The sequence below is a fragment of the Sapajus apella genome, unplaced genomic scaffold (genome assembly GCF_009761245.1).
Source record: "Sapajus apella isolate SASKATOON/1434 unplaced genomic scaffold, GSC_monkey_1.0 scaffold50, whole genome shotgun sequence".
Classification (NCBI taxonomy): Eukaryota; Metazoa; Chordata; class Mammalia; order Primates; family Cebidae; genus Sapajus; species Sapajus apella.
In genome coordinates, this window is record NW_022436990.1 from 9,177,968 (window position 1) to 9,198,579 (window position 20,612).

A 20,612-nucleotide genomic window follows, 5' to 3' on the forward strand; every position below is an offset into this window, starting at 1 on the left:
TAGGATCAACCAAGGCTTTGATGCTATGCAGACTTTTCTATAGATTTTGTAATTAGTGAGCTAGATGTCTTAAATAGCAGGCATCCAGAAATTGGTTTTTAGGTTTTTTTTTTGTAAATCTATATGCTGAACAATATTTGGTAAAATTGAAGGATATTTGATACTTAATGTGAGTTATGAGCTTAAGGACAGAAGACCTGTGGATGTTTTGTGAATGACGATGCATCATCTATGGATTTCCCCCCCAATACGCTAATGGCAGGCCCTGCTTGAATTGCCATCGGTGTGATTTACAACCTCAGGAGAGGTTTTTTTCCTATACCACTGCCAATTGATAGATTTTTATTAACTGTTAATATTGAATCATGCAGAAAACTTTTCATTGATTTAGAACACGTCAATTTAAGTTTAAAAAATAAATTCCCCTCTTCTTCATGATAATGTACTGAATTGAGGAACAAGGTTTTAAACACTGATAGTGTTCTAGGACAAGAAGAATAAAAATAGTTGTTGGCACGAGGGACATCTGAGATCACAGCATTTTACAAGCTGTTTTCAGACCAGCCAGGGAGTTTCAGTCCCACTCATTCATTCCCTTCTCAACCTAAAATAGTTAAGGATAAAGTATTTTTTTAAGGACCTATACCTTCTCTTTTTTGGGGGATTTGTTATAAAAATGAGAAGCAGTGAACTCTTCAACATGGAATTAAGAAGGATTTAAGGGGTAGGAACTGAGGGAAATGGTGGATTTATTCAATCAATTTTTTTTTTTTTTGAGTGCCTACTCTGTGCTAGTCACAAGGGGATATCAGCGTGTGCAAAATGTGTCCTGCGCCTGTCCTCCTGCGTCACTCTCCATGAGTCTTGATAATTGCATTTCCCTTGTCAGTGATTGGTTTAGGTTTAGAATATGATGAAACACTAGGCAATGAAAGTCAAGTGGAAGTCTCTACTGTGAAAGGTTATTGAAAAAGTTTTATTCACTCTGGAAACAGGGATTTACCTCTACTTGCCTTTGAATGAGAAAGCGATGCTTATGAATCATTCTCACTAATAAGGTTATAACAGGGACAACTGTGTGGTAGGTGGAATGGTGGTATATAGGTCTATGGAAGCGCAAGGAGATCTGACTTGGGCTGGGCGAATTCTTTACCTCCCTTTAACAAATAAGCATTTTAAAGTACTGAAGCAGTTAATCTGATTTGGGAGTAGGGAAAACTGAAAACAGACACAGGGATGATGTGGACCTTATACTCAGATTTATTTTGTCTCTGGTGGGCCTTGTGCTTCTGGAGGCAATCATTTTGTTAAATCCACTAAACATTTTTTTTGAGATGGGAGTCTCGCTCTGTTACCCAGGCTGGAGAGCAGTGGTGTGATCTAGGCTCACTGCAACTTCCACTTCCCAAGTTCAAGCGATTCTTCTGCCTCAGCCTCCTGAGAAGCTGGGACTACAGGCGCGTGCCACCATGCCTGGCTAATTATTATATTTTTAGTAGAGACAGGGTTTCACCATGTTGGTCAGGCTGCTCTCAAACTCCTGACCTCATGATCCTCCCAAAGTGCTGGGATTACAGGTGTGAGCCACCACGCCCAGCCTAAACATCTTTAAAAAGAAATATATAAGTAGTGAGGCACAGGTATATAAAACCTAGTGTTTCAGAAAATCAGAAATATTTCCAGGAGCCCAAACAATTCCATTTGTTCATCCATTATGTAGATTTTTAGAAGTCCAAGTAGTTTGTTGTGAAAACATAGATTATTCCATGTAGCAGTCATAGTTGACTGTCCGCTCAACAGCTGTTCTGCCACTTCCTTCTGGACAACAGAAGTCTAATTTTGGATGGCCTCCTCCTAACTCCCAGGAGAATAAACCTTGATTGTTTAAGCCAGATCTAGTGATTCTAGACCCTTGCCAGTGAGTGGCTTAGGCTTGGGCACTCCATGACACATGGGACTATGAGACACAAGGGGCTTTCTCTGCCTGCTGTGGTATGGGGGTGAAGCGCTTCTGGGAAGGTTTTCTGTGCACTCTCAAATGAACACAAAACACTGGTGGACCCTTTCCTCATTTTGGATATTGCCCTATGAGGAATCGATGATGGGGATGTTATCTTGATCTTCTAAACAAGTCTTTTGATAATGAAGAGAAAGTTAAGTCATTTTTTCTGGGATTTTCTGTTACTTGTAACCAGATGCATTCTAGCTGATATGCCCCCACCAAAAGTTCTAGGAAGCCAGAAAAGATGTGGGAGTTCATAAAGAGGTTTGAGTAACCTGATCTTTAGTGAACTCTGCATGTATGGAAAAACTGTTGTATGTTAGACACATACAGAATTAAATCCTCTGCCACTTGGCCGGGCGTGGTGGCTCATGCCTGTAATCCCAGCACTTTGGGAGTCGGAGGCGGGTGGATCATTTGAGGTCAGGAGTTTGAGACCAGCCTGGCCAACATGGTAAAACCCCATCTCTATTAAAAATACAAAAATTAGCTGGGCGTGGTGGCAAGCACCTGTAATCTCACCTATTCGGCAGGCTGAGGCAGGAGAGTTGCTGGAACCCAGGAGGCGGAGGTTGCGGTGAGCCGGGATTATACCATTGCACTCCAGCCTGGGTGACAGAGTGAGGCTCCATCTCAAACAACAACAACAGCCCCCAAAATCCTCTGCCACTCATTTGTGTTAAAAAAAAAAAGTTTGAATGAGGTTTTTTGAGATATGTAGGGTATCATTAAATAAATGTTTTCAGGAAACAGTTCAAAAATAGTTGTATAAGATTGAGAACAAGATGCCATTATAAGAAGTAATGGAATTGATTTTATTTAGGTTAATTGATTTAGGTTAAAATGGATGACTCAGAGGTATTGATTTTTTTTTTTCTTCTTCAGATCATGCCTTATAAGAGCAATGGGTTATTTTTTGTTGAATACAAAGTTTTTCAAAAACTATAATAAAAGCAGCTACTAATTGAAATAATAATAAGGAAAAGCTCCCGAATCCATGTGAGAATTTTATTAGAATGTGTCAGTCAAATCAAAGTTCTAGCTTGCTCTCTGGGGAGGCAGAAAAGATCACGGGTTTGGATTCTGTGTCTCTCCTACGCCCTTCTAAGCCTGCAATGCCTGAGACCACTCCTCCGTCTCTCTGGCCATCCTCTTTCAAAGCCCAGGGAAAATCTGCCTGCCCTAGGGCTTTTTCTCCATCCTCTCCTTGGTTGCTCTCACGTCTGGGGTTTCTGTGTTTTGCCCATTCATCTTAACAGACTCATTTTATACCAGTTATTGAGAACTGGCTGTTTCACGCTGCATTCTCTACTAGTATGTAAGCTCCTCGAAGGTGGAGACCACACCTTAGTTGTTTTTGAAACCTCATAGCAATGACACAGGCTTTGCATATAGTAAGTGCTCACAATGTTAGATGAACTTGAACAGTAACAAAAATTACTGCTCATATTCATTCGCACAGTGAAGTACACATAAGAAAATATTCACCTGAGGAAAAAACCAGTAAGATCTTTTGCTTAGTAGGTTGGCTATTACTACTATGTATACTCTGTTAAATTTTTCCCGTTGATATTTAAAACTTTACATCTTTGTAAAGAAGTCAGCTTCTTTATCAAGTAATCCTATTCTTGTTTCATTTGAATACTGATCAAGTACCCTCAGAGTTACTTCACTACTCACCTTTTGCTGCTAGTCTCAGAATTCATACAATTTGAGAGGAAAAGAAAACTGACATACTCAGTTTGTATTTACCGTTTACTTCACGTAAAATAGTGCCTTCTAAATACTAGAATGGTCTGTACTTTTTCAAGCTTTCACATGAATATGAGTCAGCTGGGGATCTTGCTACCTGCAGATTCGAACTGGGAAAAGCCTCTAATCCTGAGTCTCTGTGAGTTCGCAGGGGGTGCCAATGCCACTGCCCCACTGATGCACAGTGTAGCAAGGCCAGCAGGGATGTGCGCCTGGAGCTCAGCCCTCTCGCTGGTCACTGATCTCTGTGCTTGCGTGCCTATGGACTTGAAAAGCCAAAACGAGCACCGTCTCTCTGTCGGTACCTACCATCACCACCTCCCCCACCAAAAAAAGTAAGACAAAATAATACAAATTCACTCCTGCATAAAAACCTGCCTTTATCTTGTCTCCTTGTGACAGTTGTTTTTCAGTTAATGGCCAGGCACACGATGAAGGCTGACTTGGCTTCTGAAGAAAGTCAGACGTGGTAGCTATTACATGCATTTCCTTTCATGGGAATTTTCATATTCATATGGCAGAAGGGGAAAGTCCAGGTTATTTGCTTTGGGGAAAGTCCAGCCAATGTCCAGGTTGCAGATAAATCCCTGAAGACCCACCCCTGAAGAAAGGCTGAGATCAGAGAACAGAAAAAAGTCCCCTGTGCTATCTGCATTTGGCCCACCCATCAACCTTGCCACCTTCTCTTTCCTTCACTTGCAGCTTCCGTTTTGTGTGCAGTGGCTGCATACCCAAACCAACAATTAAATTCCCCCTTTGTTTGTGTGGCAGATGACAAATGCATGGAGGACATCTTGTGTTGCCTAGGCAAGCAGGGCACTTACTTTGATTGATGCTCGGTTGTGGAAAAAAATGAGCTGGGAAGGAATTACAATAGAGGGCCTGCAGACTGGAAGGGGATATACTAATTAGTCCTGCATTAAGCAGTCTGCTTGCATTTGGCGATGAGACGCCTTCAGGAGGGAAGTGTAGGGGTTATTGATGCAAAACAGCATGGAATGCATTATATCAGGTAGCTGTATATTAGTTTTGTTAGAAAGTACAGAAGTTTATAATTAAGAAATAAACACTTAAGCTACTAGTTTTTTTTTTTTTTATATATATACAGCCCCCAAGTATATTGGATAGGCCATACTTTTTAACTGCATATGATCTCAAAGACAATCTGAAGTCCTTCTGTCTTTCTGAAAAACTCTTCCAGAGTTTTCTCAGACTGGGTAAGGTGTTAGGAAGGAAAAAAACTGCCACCACACCTACAGTCTCTGGCTCGTTTTCTCTGAAATCCCACAGCTCCAGAGCCTTAAGCCTCACTGGTGGAGCAGAACCTCATAAAGAGAAAGGAAGTTTTCCCCTAGGCCACTCTTTAAGGTTTTAGAAAGTTGTTGCTGATTTGACCCACAAAGAACCCTAGGAATATCTCAAGACAGATTCAGCTCCTTCTCTAGACAAAGGGCTGAATTAAATGGAAATAAAGAGCAGTGCAAAGCATGCATCTCTGTTTGGTTTAGCATTCTATTTTTGGGGGGCTATAGGCAGAAGTAGAGTGGTAGGTGGTTGCACTGAAACCTCTCATAATTGAAGAGCCACACAGACACCATAGGTGACCAGAGTGTGTAACTGTGGGAAGGTGTTAGTGATCACCTCTCAAGTCAGTACCTCCTAAGCAATGGAAAACTGTAGGGAAGAAAAGGTGAAGATGCCCCCAAAATTGCTAATATAAATGGTTTAAAATTCTAACCTTTAAATGTTGATTTGACCTAAAGAATTGGTGAAATTGGTTTTAAACAAAAGAAATCACAGAGCTCTTTGGTCACAGTGTGAAAGAAGGGGCCCCTAAAACTCCCTTGGTTTTAGAGTATAGTTCTACTAACCTACGATATTGGTATCAATAATGTGATTCTTACTGATTTTTTATGTTGAAATCCATGAACTATCAGTCATCTCATGTTAACTTAGTGGAAGAGCAGATGGTCTAAGTTCTTGGTTCAATTTATCAGAATTGTAATCCTGGTACAACTGATATTCCTCTTTTCTTATTTTAGAGACAAGTTCATTTATGGATTTATAGATGCCTAGGCAAGGAAAAAAGACATAAGTGATGAAGATAGTATTTTTAGTTATCAAAGACTAGTAAGTCTTTTAAAAAAAAGTTTTATTGATAAACTGGAGCATAAGACAGATAGTTAAAAAGCAGAAATATTATCAGAGGACTATAACCTGTCTTTCAGGACAGAACCAGGAATTGTGCCAACAGCTCTAGGAAGAAAAACTAAATAGTTAATGTGGTTTATTTTTTAACCATCCCTTTGTTTTAGAATTCTATCTTATTCTTGACCTGATTCTATGTCGCCATGACCTTCTCCTGCCAAGAAGGCACATTGGAGGCCTCCTTCGGTAATAGCCTAGGGCTTTGGACAAGCAAGATGCTGTGCTGGCGTTTTGCCTTTTCTTCCAGTGTTTACACAACCAGGACTTATTACATGCTCTGTCATTTTGTTACTGGGCTGGCTTTGGTTTGAGAATTAGGTAAACATCAGACATTCCATCACACAATTTTAGACTCAATCTTACTTTATAATGATGTTAATGTTTATTGTACAAAGCGAGATGCATTTGTATATTTTAGCATTTTATTTCAGTCACAGAATGCAAAACCTGACATTGGAATCAGGTTGATTTTTTGTGTGTGTGATTGAAGATATTAAGCACTACAAGAACGCTGAAATTTCAATCTGATTAGGATCAAACTTCTTCAGGATCAAAACGCTCTTTTTCCTCCCCCTACAGTTTTACTAATTGTGTGCTACTTGACATTGTGGAGTTATTCCACAGCATGATAGCTAAATATGTGAAGTGTATTTTACTATGCAGAATTATCAGCTCATTCTATTTGTTTTTCATGTGTTTAAGGTTATTAAAAGAACTCAAAATTAGAAGTCATGTATATGAGTTAAAAGAATGAACCCAATCATTGTTAGTAGGCTGAATCATAAAGCAATAGCCAGTATGTCAATATCAAGTAATGAAAAAAATCACAGAATTTGAAAGCATACCTTCTCTGTTTATTAGTTGGCAAGATACCAGAAAAATTAGGAGAATAGCACAATAGTGAATGGTGGAGTGGTTTATTTTCAGCACTCTCAAATTATTCTGGCTACGGAAAATGAGATAAAAGTAAATCGGAAAGAAAGGCATCAAACATATTTGTTGGAGACCTTTGCTTAATGGGGAGAAATGAACTGCCCTTGCTCACTGTTCCTGAGGAATTGTGTTTCTTCAAGCTGTAAATCAAATCCCAGAGAGACAGCATGATGTTTTCCAAATAATAACTGAGGGAGACAAAGTTCTTTTTTTTTGGTCAGCATCAGCTTTCTGAATTTAGACCTTAATTAAGATTCCAAAATGAGAAGGCATCGCACTCTCCACACACATGGTCTATGACAGTGTCCTAAAAACAATACATTCATTTGTGAAGTCTAGATCTCTAGCCTATATTATTCCAAAAATATATCCATGGCTTCTTCCAAAGATCCTGATTTTTCTCCATTTTCTCTTAACTCTGAGCAATGAAGAACCTGATGTTTCTTTTCAGGAAACCGTGTCATTTTTTCCCCAATTAATTGAAGAGCCATCTGCTTCTATGATACACGACACCCATTCATGCTCAGCAACAAGTGTGTTCCCTAAATCCCTTGTGTGCAATATCAAGACACACGCTCTGTGTTGGAGTAGAACCTGCTGTGTTGGAGGCAGGCTCTTTCCAGATACGTGGTATATACAGATTCTGAATCTGAACCTGGCTCCATGTCAGTGTTGCCAACACAGGGTTAAAAACACAGTACAGGATATTCATACTTTGAGACTCTGGCTAGCTCGACATCTCCATGTTTTTGAGTATGCAATGAAGAAATAATTGCAACGGGCAGGAAAGATATGAAATAACTCTCTTTGGCCATGATAAGAAAGGGGAGAGGAGGCAAATATTTTTCTGCATAAACACTTCAACTTTAGGCTGTGACATCTCATTTGTGGTGCCTTGCATATACACCCATGTGTTGTTTAATGATGGGGATCTGTTGTAAGAAATCCATGGCTAGGCATCATTGTGCATCATTGCATGGATATCACAGAGTGCACAGTTACACAAACCTAGATGGTGTAGCGTACTGCACACTTGGGCTGTAAGGTATAGGCTATTGCTCCTAGACCAAAACCTGTGCAGCATGTTACCATGCTGAATACTGTAGGCAGCTGTAACACAGTGGTAAGTATCTGTGTATCTAAACATAGAAAAGGTACAGTAAAAACACAGTGTCATAATCTCATGGGACCACCATCATATATATGGTAGGTAGTTGACCAAAATATGGCTAAGTGGCATGTGGCTGTATTTTAACTCAGAGGTCCAAACGGGTTAGAACCTTCTAGGGACATAGCTGGGTATAGGGGGAGGAACTCATCTTTCAGGAAGAGTCTACTGAATGCTCATAAAAAGGATCTCTGGTCAGAAGAGAGCCACCAGATCAGTGCTGTAGTCAGACCCCTTCCATGGACAGCGTGCACAGCCATGGTGGTGGGAAGCGGGCTCCGCACAATGCTGCTGGTGTGTTGCTGGCCCAGCCACATCACTGATGCTCCCGCTTTGCTCACATGCACAGAAGGTCTTTTGGAGCCTGTGGCTTGGGGGCTGGGAGCCATATTCAAAGAGCTGAGATTAATTACCATCTCCCAGGAGTTGAGGGTTGGAGATACCTACTCCTCTGAATAAGTCTTTTTCCAGAAACAGTGAAAACACTGATTTCGAGAGCTGCTGTCTCCACACAATGTGCTCTGCCCCATCTCCCTGGCTTGCCCCTAAGTTTTGATGCTTGGGAAGTAGGCATTTTTATAAGGCTCTGGCTTATTTGAACTTGTCTTCTCCTATGTGTATTTTGAAACTGAGACCACAAATTTCAGGGTGGAAGTTGCTCTCCAGAAAATGAAAGGGTCAAGGAAGCACTGAAGACAGAGGTTCCCCCGCCACTTCATAGGAGAGACACCACAGAATTCTGGGTGAGTGCCTAAAGATCCAGCAATTTCTCTGGGCCTGAGGTCCAACTTTCAATCTAATTCTAACACAAGTTGAAATGATTTATGTCTCACTTTTTCTCACTGCACACTGACAGTCATCTGAAATGTACGCAGGAAAGATGAAGGGAAAAGTCAGCACTGACACCAAACGAGCCTCAGAGAGAGCTCACTTTAGCCCGGGTTATTCCCCCACACAGGAGGTACTTACAGTCCAAATGACTGTGCCTGATGCCCTCCACGTCTTCAGCATGGATGAAGTGGTAGCATCTCTTCCCTACGATATCTACAGGGGTCAGATCCATATAATCACTAATCCTACAAAGAGAAGAACACAGGCTGGAATTCAGAAGGGAGGAAATATAAAGAAACTGTCAAATAACTTAGAAACAGATCTACTGACACATTTCATTATACTACTGTACCCGTGAGGAGGTGGCACTGTGAAGGAAAACCCTTTATAGATAAGATTATTTCTTTAACACATAACAGTCTTTTTCAAAAGTAGGAAATGTGTTAGATTGAGCAATTGTGTTTAAATAATTAGATAGGTTTTTCTCTTCCTTTGGCATTAAAAATGCACATTTAGACAACATAATTCCATGAAATTATTGAGAATCAGTAACAATGCAATATCCTTATTACAGGCCAAGATAATTCAAGGTTACATAATAAAATAAAAACATGTTATGTTTATACCAAATGATTAGAGACACCTTTCATTTAAACAGATTGGTCTTCTATTGGGTATTTCCATGAAAAAGGGCTTCAGCAGCTTCTTGGCACAAAGTCCAAATTGGCATTTCAAGGGATATAATTTAAATGCGGAGACACACAGATGCCTGGGGGTATTATCTTTTTTAGTCTTAGTCATTTGGGAGCTCAGCTTTCACTCCTGGCCCTTTTAACTGGTACTTTGTGGTGGATTCCACACAAAAACTTTTAAACCATTTCAGCAGCTCTTCCAGGCTTATGCTCGACAGTATGTGTGTATAAGCCTCTGTCACTGATTGTCCAGACGTCGATGTCCTCAGGCAGAGCACGGAAAAATAGAACCCAAATTGGAAAACATGTTCGGGGAATCTGCCTGGTTTACGCAAACATGTCAAAACGCGTGTTACCCTCTGTATTACCAAGTGCAGATTCCTTTTGGTCAGTCCAAAGTGGAATATATTTTTTGTTTAATTTATTCTCTTTACTCTTCATGTGTTTTTTTTTTAATGACTTACGGCATATGGTCTATTCAAATATGAAATAAATCTTTAGAAATGACACATTTAAGAAACACGTGATCATTGTTGGAGAGTTTTCTGGCCCCGAAGGCAGGGAAATAAGAAAGAAAAACAAACAAAAAAAGAAACATAATTAAAATATATTACCCAGCAAGTGAATTTCTCAGTGTCTAGCAATTTAAATAATATTTTTGGCCAAACTAGGGTTTTTGGTAAGATAAGATTGATTGGGAAAATAAAAAGTAGGGTTTTCTAAGGATTTCATGGGTTTCTGGTATGAAACAGATTAGTTGGTGTTTTCCTAAAACCATTAGCTATTTTCCAAGCACAGTTGACACCCCATTTCTGCAAATGAAGGAACAAGGATGTCATTAAAAGACCCTCCCTCATTGGTGTTTCTGAAATTTGCCAGCTCCTCTGAAAGCTGATGTCGGCTTTGCCCGAGGCTGTCCTTGGGAATGCAGAGAAGAATGGGCTGTGGAGTCAAGGAGCAAGGCTTAGTTTCTAGTTAACAATTCCCTAATTAAATAATAAACCCCAGGAAAAAGGCACTCCATTCTTTAGGGAAGGCATTTCTTTAGTTTATTCTTTTCTTGAATTAAATCCTTCAAACCGATCCAAGCCCTTCTCTGTACCAGAGCCTGTTACTGTGGTGAATGTGACTAGCCTGGTGTTTGAGGGTCTCTTCACATATATCTCAAAAGCACCAGACCAGCTGGATGGTCTGTATCAGGATCAGAATCCTGATGGCATCTTTTACTCTGAGCCTCAGTTTCTTCATCTGTATAACAATCCAAGAGGTTGGTGAGGGGATGAATGAATGGAATGAAATTAACATAGCATAGTGCCTGGCACACAATATGTTTTTTCCTCAGAGCAAATATGCAATTACCTTCCATACAGGTATTTTTCATAATTACTATCTTCTGCAGATGGGAAAAATGCTGTATTGTATTGGCTAACAGGGGACTGTGAAAAGCTTCTTTCTTCCTTTCTTTTTTTTTTTTTTTTTGAGGAAGAAAAATGCCAAAAGCAGGTCACAGAAAATGATCTCAATTACTAGAGTAGCACCATGAGGCATTCGGGTACATGGAGCTTGTCAAAAGAATTAATGAGTTGATCACAGGAATGGAAATTAAGTGATGTTTTACGATAGGACAATCATTGGAAGTTTGGTAAATAAGATGAGGCTCTGTTCTTTGGAGGAAGAGGTGGCTGGTAGTCTAAATCAAGAGAGCTGTCTTGTGTTTTCAAAGAGGCAAAGCCATAGTCCATGCTCTGAGTTGATGTCTGTCTTCCCGTCTTCCCTGGGTGGATCTCCTTCTCTAGCATTCTTCATTTTTAATCAGAGGAGAAATAGCTTTGTGGACTGGGCTGTAACCAGGTTCTTTCATGGGTACAGATGTATGAAAAGTCCCCCTCAGAGGTTTTGTGTCCAGTCGCTTGCCATTTAGTCTGATTTCTGAAGAAAAGGAAAAGAGACTCCAGGGAGACTCCACAGGAGGCAGCAAGTACATGGGCTTTTGAATCTCTTGACTGAGGACAAGTCAGTCAGTGTTTCTCTCTCAGCTGAAATTGCCCAAAGGTCATGGAGATGGCAGCAGCAACTGCCTCACAGAACTGCCCTAAAGCTTAAGTGAAATGTGTAGGTGATGAGCTTTGCACATGCCCGTGTGTAGTAAGTGATCAGTAAATGCCAGCCATCTTTATTAAGACCTGCCAACTCCAGCGAAGCATTCTGGCTAACGTGTCTTTCCTGATGTTCTGTGGCCCTTCCAGAATACCTTAGACATACCCACGATGTCATGATGATAAACTGTTTAATAAATGCCAACAAAACTTGAAATGCAGATTCAGAGTTTCTTATCAAATAACAGCAACAGGTTCATGAGATCTACCCTATTGAACACTTATAGCTCAGGTGGGTATCTTTTCCCAGGGTGAATTCTTTCCTTTGAATCGGATCCTGGTCAGAAATAATAGGCAGTTTCCAATTTGATCTCAACATCTTCAGAGTTCCCCAGTGGACTAAATGCAGGGGCTATCTTCTTGGCTAGTCTCCGGCGAGGTCAGTTCCCCAAGTCACTTGACCATTCTGCTCTTAAGTTTCTCCTCTGAGGGCTCAGTGAACAAGCCTGACAACAGTGCTGCAAAAGCATCCTTCCCAAATTGACTCAGTAATTCTCCCTGTGGCACCCAGGGATGGATAGTATTGCCAAAGCTTCCTTCCCACACTTGGTACGTGGGTGGTTCCTCTCCACTGCCCTCCCTGTACCCCGTGGCTTCCTGTTCAAATCAGTCTGCTGATGGGCTGCTGACTTCTAGGTGAAAGGTCTGAAGGGGCACTGTCCCATTTCCTTGTCCCTTGCTTCATGCTTAATGGAAAAAGTGAACTTTTAAACCAGAGGTTAAGAAGTCCTTTTATAAAAGCTTAGTCTTGAGGAAGAACTGCCAACTCATTTATATGATGAGTCATCTTTTTCTTAATTTATAAAAGTGAAATCCTCAGGATGACAAAGTTTTATTTAATGGCTTTGCAAATTTCTTTTTCATCCTTTTTCCTCTGGGGGCCTCAGAGTCTCATTTGTTCTTTCCATGCTTAGTGTCTATGTGAACATGGACCACCATGAGGCTGGGCCCTCGAGGTAGTCAGGAGGGGTCCCACGGAGGCAACAGGCAGTACATTTTACTGCATCATTTTTCCAATGGCATCTAAGCCCTGCTCTTTCCTTGGGTTCTCAGCCAAAATGGGATGCCTGGGTATCCCGATTCATTTAATTGTTGTCCCTAACGTAAATCAGGGCAGCAATGCAAATTTTAAATAAAAAAACATGTTTGGTGTCAGTGCAAGCGGCCATTACAAAACAAGATCAGGATTTAGAATGAGTCTCACTGGGACAGTACCATCCTTCAGACGGCCGAAATGCAACCCTCACCAATGTGCAACGTGCAACAGGGCAAATGAAAACAAAAACAAAGTACCTATTTTCACAGTAAATGATATTGAGGTCCATATTTACTCGAGTGACGAACATATGGCAGTCAATTCTGACTTCATTGATCGTCGGGGGAGGCAAGGCATGTGCAACAACCACGAGACCCATGATTTGGCTGGGGACGGTCCTCCCGTGGGACAGCGACACTCTCAGGCGTAGCCGGCCCGTTATGTGAATCACCTGTAAAAGAACATTAAGTACAGGACACCAGTCAAATTTACATCCCAGATATAACAGCATTTCTTTTGAGAAATGCAAAATTACATCTGGAACAACCAACATTAGCTTGTATCTTCTCTAATCATAATGGCCGTCGGCATGCCCTCAGTGTCCTTGTGGCAAGAGACACAAAAGCAGCAGTATTACGCTCCAAGCCTTCCTCAAGGCAGCATTCTTACGATGCTTTTGCTATTTTCAAAGGACTTTTTTTCACATTGAGGGAAAATTCAAAACCAAATAAAATGACCAAAAAGTTGAGCACTGAGCTGCAAAAGGAAACGTTTGCATTATTAGCCCTTATTAATGGACGACGTCTGTCTCTTTCCAAGTCTGTACTTGAGTGGGATTACATGGCAGTCTCCTTTCAGATGTGTGGCTCTGGGCCTTCCTTCATTCAGGGGTTGATATTGCAAAAGGCCAAAGACTCCAATGAATAAAACACTCAGTGGCAATGACATGAATGGGTTCTTTCGAGGATAGATATTTCCTGGTAGGCAGCACTGAGTTCCCAGGGGTACAGTGATTTATTGCAGTGCTCTATGGGGTTGATGGTCAGAGGACTTTGGCCCATGATTTGTCCCTGGAGCTCATACTAAAGTAGGGTCAGGAAGACTTGAACCATCTTAGTGGCAGCTCAGAGGTATTTGCTCAGAAATAGGAAGGAATATGCTGGGCTGTAATTTTCAGTTTCTTGCCCAAAATAGTCCAGGCCACCTGGAACCAAGCAAACCTTTGTGTATGAACTGCACATAGAAGAGCCATAGTGAGAACTTACTCAAATGATGCTCTGGGGAAATAAAATCATAAAAGGGTAAAAAATAGGAAGGATGTGTGCTGCTATGCCTCAGGATGCAGAAGGAAGGGCTGGGTGGGTGTGTGTGTGCACACACATGCATGTGAACTCTAGCTGTGTCCCCAGGACCCTGCTACTGTGTGGGGAATCCTCCAAAGCCAGGCAATAGAAGTAACTGCCATGATTCACAGTACCATGGAGTTTGGTTTAGTGGCTGAGTTTTCATATTTGCTTTGCAGCTGCAAATCTATCACTGAGTGCCAAACTATCTTTTGAGATTCTACTTTCCCTCCTTTGCTCTAAGGAACTGGAGTGGGAAGTAGGTCTCTTGCCTCCCAGGAACAATATGATCTAGCGTCTACTATCCTTCCTAGGGGCTCGACTGGCAATTCCTTTTCCATTTTATTTTTGTTTCTCTTAAGTTACTCAGTTTTTCAATAGCGAGCCCACACCACTGTCAGTCAGGAAGCAGGACCAAAGCTTACAGGGCTGCCCTTCAGAGTCCTAGCTGTTCTAAATAATACCTCTTTCCTGTCACCCTTCACATTTGCGCCCACAGCTGCGGATCTGGAAACATCAATAAGGAGGATTATTTAGGTTATTTCAGCAGCAGCTTTTCGACCACCCACATTTGAAGTTGACTAAATTCATACTTAATGCACCTTTGCTTTAAGCTTTGGTCAGATGAGCTACTTTATGAATATTTGAAAATGTTCCTAGAGGCAAGGATGCTAAAACACCATCACAGACACACATTTTTGCAAGACCTCATTAACTAATAAAGAAATAGCTAAAAGAAATAGGATTAACTTCACAGGAGGGGTGTTAACAGTCCCTGGTCCTCCTCCCAGCTAGGCTTACATAGATGCTCATTTATCATTATCTGTCTTGTTTTATCAGGAACATTCAGCTTCTTGGAAAAACACAGATCTATAAATGCTCAGGAAAACACACATCCAGAAATGATATGCTAAATAAATCCCCATTTTGGTATTCCATTCCAAAGCAATTTAAAGGCGTCTGGGTTGGAAAACATTTTTGGAAGGTAGATAGGCTACCAGGCAGGAGCCGTCGGTGTATCAGATTGACCTGGCCTCTGATCTCCAGCTTTGCCTGTGGCCATCATGGTATTGAAGGGGGTCAAAGTTGGGTCCAGTAGGAATCTAGACTTGCAAGTTTCTGATTCTGTCACCATGGGCAAGTCACGTAGCCTCTCTGTGTCTCAATTTCCTTTTCTGTGAAATGGAGATAAGTGACTATAAACTGTAAAGACGTCTACACATTTTATTATGATGTCTCTGTTTGTCTTTAAAAATATTGACCAGTAAGGACAAGGACAAAGTATTAATTTGGTGTTGATCAAAAGCCTAATAAATGACTTACTATTTTAAAGGATCATAACATTTCATATTCGGAAGAAAATTTGGGAGGGTCTATCTTCATTCCTTTCCCTTTTAAATTTTAGGTGAAGAAGGAGGCTTCAGAAAGCTCATCCCTGTCCAAGGTCACCTAGCTTGTAAACGGCAAATAGTGCCCGGAACCCAGGTTTCAATGTCTTGCTGAGGTGTCACTTCAACTTAGTTATGCCTGTGTGCACATTCACATTGAATGAAACTTTAGAAGCATATGCCACATGCCAATTTATTATCTTAAGTAAACTGCATATGAACTTTTGAAAAGATTTTATTTATTTTATTTTATTTTATTTTGAGATGGAGTCTTACTCTGTCACCAGGCTGGCTGGAGTGGAGTGGTGCTATCTCGGCTCACTGCAACCTCCAGCTCTCTGGTTCAAGCGATTCTCCTGCCTCAGCCTCCCAAGTGGGTGGGATAAGAGCCATGTGTCACCATGCCCCACTAATTTTTGTATTTTTGGTAGAAACGGGGTTTCACCATGTTGGCTGGGATGGTCTCGATCTCCTGACCTTGTGATCCACCCACCTTGGCCTCCCAAAGTGCTGGGATTACAGGCATGAGCCACCACGCCTGGCGAAAGATTTCATTTATAACTAGAAGCTCAAGTTATTTGAAAAATCTTTGAGAAGTAGCACAAACTAAAAAGAAAGACAAACAAAAAATCTAAGATTACCAGAGCAGTAAGTAAATAGTTGTCAAGAAATGTCAAACAACAATCAGAGGGTGTGTTTATCTGTATGTATGTGTGTGGGTTTGAGGGAGGGTGGAATTGAAGAGAAGAAAGGGATACCTGTTAGATCCCACAATTTTTAGGTTTAAATTAACATAGTTTTTCCAAATTCATTTCATGATGCCAACAGAGCTTTTTCTCCGCCAGGTGACAGGTTATGTTCAAATTTCAGAAACACATCTGACAGCGTGTATCCAAACATGTAGATAGCTGAATTTTTCATTTTATAGTTGCTTTTAAGGCCTGAGATGTACAGAAAAGAATTTGATTTTTTCAAATTCTTTCATGGGTTCAAATCCTAGCTCTGGCACTTAATAGCTGTATAACTAGGATACTAAGATAAATGAAATGACTTGCTTTTTTTCCACGTTAGTATATCAAAGATTTAAAACCTTGTACAAAGAAAAAAGTAGCCTGCAAAGATTTCTTTTTTCTTGAGATGGAGTGTTACTCACCCTGCAGTCCAGGCTGGAGTGCAGTGGCGCGATCTCGGCTCACTGCAACCTCCGTCTCCCAGGTTCAAGCAATTTTCCTGCCTCAGCCTCCTGAGTAGCTGGGATCACATTCATGTGCCACCATGCACTGCTAATTTTTTATTTTTAGTAGAGACGGTGTTTTAGTAGAGTCTCCCTATGTTGTCCAAGCTGGTCCTGAACTCCTGACCTCAATTGATCTACCCACTTTGGCCTCTCAAAGTGCTGGGATTACAGGCATGAGCCACTGTGCCTGGCAGTTCTTTGTTTTCTTAATAAAGTTAGTGAAAGGTATTTTCTTGGTTCTTTAGTTTCTAAAATGCATAATGTATGAGGGACCTTGCTAGGTATCAGGAAGCTGATCGAGGTGAATCAAATGTAAACCTGTCCTCAAAGAGTTTACAGCCCCTGAGGTGGGGAAAGACATCTATAATTATTTCTAATATGACCATGAGAGGGAGATGATTCAGTATCTGACCAAGAAAGTGGTTTTTGATCCTGATAATACAGAGTCACTTGTGAAGCTTTGTTAATATGTGAATTCCCAGACGCAGTCCCCCAGAGATTCTAATTTGATGGGACTAGGCTAGGGTCCAGCCTTTGTTTGTGTTTTAAAGCTTCAGAGGTAATACTAACTATCCGAAAATATCTGGCAAATGGGATTGGAGTTACACCAGTGGCTCTCAACCATGGCTACACATTGGAATCACTCACGGAGTCTTGAAAAGTCCCCATGTCTAGGCTGTACCCGAGAGCTGTTAAATCTGGATCTCGGGTGGTAGGGCCCTGGCATCAATATTCAGTGACATTTTAAAAGTTTTCCAGGCTGGTCATTGTGGCTCGCACCTGTAATCCCAGTACTTTGGGAGGCTTAGGGAGGAGGATTGCTTGAGTCCAGGAGTTCAACACTATCTCTACAAAAAATGAAAAAATTAGCTGGGCCTATTGGTTTGTGTCTTTGGTTTCAGCTATTTGGTGGCTGAGGTGGGAGGATCACTTGAACCCAGGAGATCAAGGCTGCAGTGAGTTGTGATTCTCCACTGCATGCCAGCCTGGATGACACAGCAAGATCTTATCTCAAAAAACAAAAACAAACAAACAAAAAACAACAAAACAAAACCCAAGTCTTATAGGGCTACTTGGAGAGAGTGAAAATGTGTGCAAAGTGCCTAGGTATATGCCTGATGTGTAGTATATGCTCAACAAATACTGTTTGATTAATTAATCAACATGTTCCATAAGAAAGGTTTGGAATAAGATCTTCAGGAGTTCAGGGTAGGAAGAAAATACTTTTGGCTGAATGGATCCAGGAAAATTTCAATTGGTGTCAGCAGGAAAAAAGACACAGATGAGGCCATGAGGGCCAGTGCAATCAATGGAAATTGGCAGTGGAACCTGAGAAGAGCTGTCATAATTTTGTGCCTGTCCCATAGGATGATGAAGACAACAGGCTAAATGGTGACTAAATGGTAACCAGTGAAGACAAAGATGATTTCCCTGTGAACAGTTTGTACTTTAGCAGCCTGGGAAGATGCTGGAGAAGGTGTCTAGGGGATAGATGAAAGTAAGAATTAGGCACTTAAGTGATGATAGTTATGGAAGGTTTTTTTTGTTCTTCCTGGAGGTGATCGTTAAGACCAAGAAATTCAATAGAATTTCCAATGGAGAAAACACAGATAAGAGTGCCAAAGGCATTTTCCCCCTTTGAGTAGCTGAAGCCTCAGGCAACTTACGTTTTTGCCTTTTTTATTCACCAAATTGAGGTCCTCTTGCGCCACAATAATTTTATTTAAAAAATGGAACATTTCTGAAAGCTCTTAAGCACGCTTTTTCTCCATCCACAATTCCATTCTAACATAAACGCCAAGCTTGCCATACCACCACCAATCCCACTGCTAACATAGCAAAGAATGGGCAAGGCTTCCTTGTAAAGTTAAGTAGGCGGATGGAAAATGATGGTGTGTACAGATACGTAAGCCTAGATTCTAATATTATGTCAAGAGCCATGAAACTATAAAAAAAACTACTTGCTTTAAAATGAAAGGAATATTGTGGGGGTAAAAATAACATTATATTGGGAAAGAGAACATCTGCTTTCAGTCCTGGTTCTGGTAACTTTGGCAAGTCTTCTAGCTTGGCAAGGTAGGATTTCCTCAAGTATAAAATGGTGTCAAAGAATCAGGCAATGATGCCTACGATTCTCACTCATTCCTGGAGAGTTCTATATCCAAATGCCCAATGGAGTGGCCTCTCCTGTGCCGTAGCATTACCCCACCTCCTCCTTTACAACCCTATAGTGGGGGCAGGAGTTTCAGAATACAGCTGCAAATTGACAAATGCAGTTGACTTTAAGAATTAATTAATGGGGATGTTATGGATCATATCTGAATTGAAATAAGCTTTGTTTTGGCTTATGCCGGGTAAAAGCTGCCTCAGTGGTCTAAAGGTTCATCTTAGTCTGGTCTTAAATCTCATCTACATCCATTCTTCAAAAGTGCATTCTGAACTAAAAGATTCTTCGCCCCTGAGCTCAGTCTTATATAAGAGCTCAATCCTTGTGTTTCCTTTCATTGTTCCTGTTTCATCATAAAAAGCTGTACAAAAATGCTAAAACTCATTTTTCTAAACTCCTTACACAGCACTGCCCGGATGCCAGCAACAGTGAAGCAGAATGCACAAGATTTCTGAGTTGAAATCCCATCATCTTTGATAAAAATGTCCACATTAGCATTATTTGATCATCCCACAGTAAGGAAATCATTGTTTGACTTTTATTTTTCTTCTCTGCTACAAGGAGCGGCTGTGTGTGATGCTGTTAAATGCATGTCCGCAGAGTTTAGGATGAGTGTGGGAGTGTTAACAAGCCACATTGCTTGGGCGAATGTATATTTCTCTTCCTGCCATATGCTCCTTTCAGTTTTCTGTTAGTGATACACACTTAGATGTGCTCCACTAATATCCTCTCATTATAAACAAGCCCATCACAAAGACCTTGATAAAACTTCCCCTCTGTCGATACTTGAGGAAAGAAAGTCCATGACAGAAAAATACATCTGGAAGCCATTCTCCTTTCTTTTAGGACCAAATTTCAGTTCTAGTAATATAAAATGTTCTCTTTAACAAAAGGAAGTGCCAAGTACTCTGTGCATTATTTTCCACATATAATGTAAAGTATAGAATAGGGCTAGGCAACTAGGGGAGCAAAAAAGGCTGCAGGCACAGAAAAAAAATGACAGATTCCCTGGGTGTAGAGCATCTTCAGAGATTCTTCACTTGTCCTTTAAGGGAATCCAAATTTACCTTAAAAATTAAGCTTCCTTCTGGCACTGTGGTCCCTTTTCTTTTTTTTCCCTCTGTAGAAGTCTGGTTTAGCATACAGATTATCAAATCACTAGCTCAGGTGGGAGAGTCAGCTAATTATTTTTAAGTGACGGGGGCTTTGAGGTGGCCTGAAACCTGCTGAAAGATAAGGGCTTAGCCAGGTCTTCTGAACCTAAACATCTAGCCTACAGCATAACAACTTAATCTGAACCAGCATGAGAATATCAACCTTGTGTAAATTACTTCATGCAAATTTATAGGGAGGGGGGTTTCCAGGATTTAGACTATATTCATCGGCTGGAACATCTGCCCTAGCAGATCTGCTTCTGTTTCACTCATGCCACCTAGGTCTCTCTTTGCACAAGGCCTGAAGAAAACAAATAACAATAAAAACAAGCCTTAGCTGAAACTAAGGACTTTTCCACAGACGCAAGTACCATGGAGAAGAAGGCTCATAACTGAAAGAGGAGCTCTTAGATTCTCTGGGAGGCAGAAGCACAGTGGAATGGCATTTCCTTTCCCTTTACAGCATCTCAGATTTTAGTTCCAAAAGCTGACTGTAGAACTAAAACTGTAGGTTTTGTCATAAGTCACAATGGGACTTTAGCAAC

The 20,612-nt window shown here is 40.9% G+C and overlaps 1 protein-coding gene and 1 long non-coding RNA gene across 5 annotated transcripts in view; one reads left to right on the top strand and one right to left on the bottom strand.

Moving 5' to 3' along the window:
- The window catches only part of LOC116526361, a 178,912-nt gene that overhangs the window by 114,556 nt on the left and 43,744 nt on the right, over positions 1 to 20,612 (top strand). The window lies entirely within an intron of this gene.
- The window catches only part of NPAS3 (neuronal PAS domain protein 3), an 848,226-nt gene that overhangs the window by 14,918 nt on the left and 812,696 nt on the right, over positions 1 to 20,612 (bottom strand). For all 4 annotated transcript variants that reach the window (XM_032242688.1, XM_032242687.1, XM_032242685.1 and 1 more), the window contains 2 exons: positions 13,036 to 13,229; positions 9,033 to 9,139 (listed from right to left, as the gene is read on the bottom strand). In XM_032242688.1, coding sequence (XP_032098579.1) covers positions 9,033 to 9,139; positions 13,036 to 13,229 — 301 coding nt within the window. The remainder of the gene's footprint in view (positions 1 to 9,032; positions 9,140 to 13,035; positions 13,230 to 20,612) is intronic.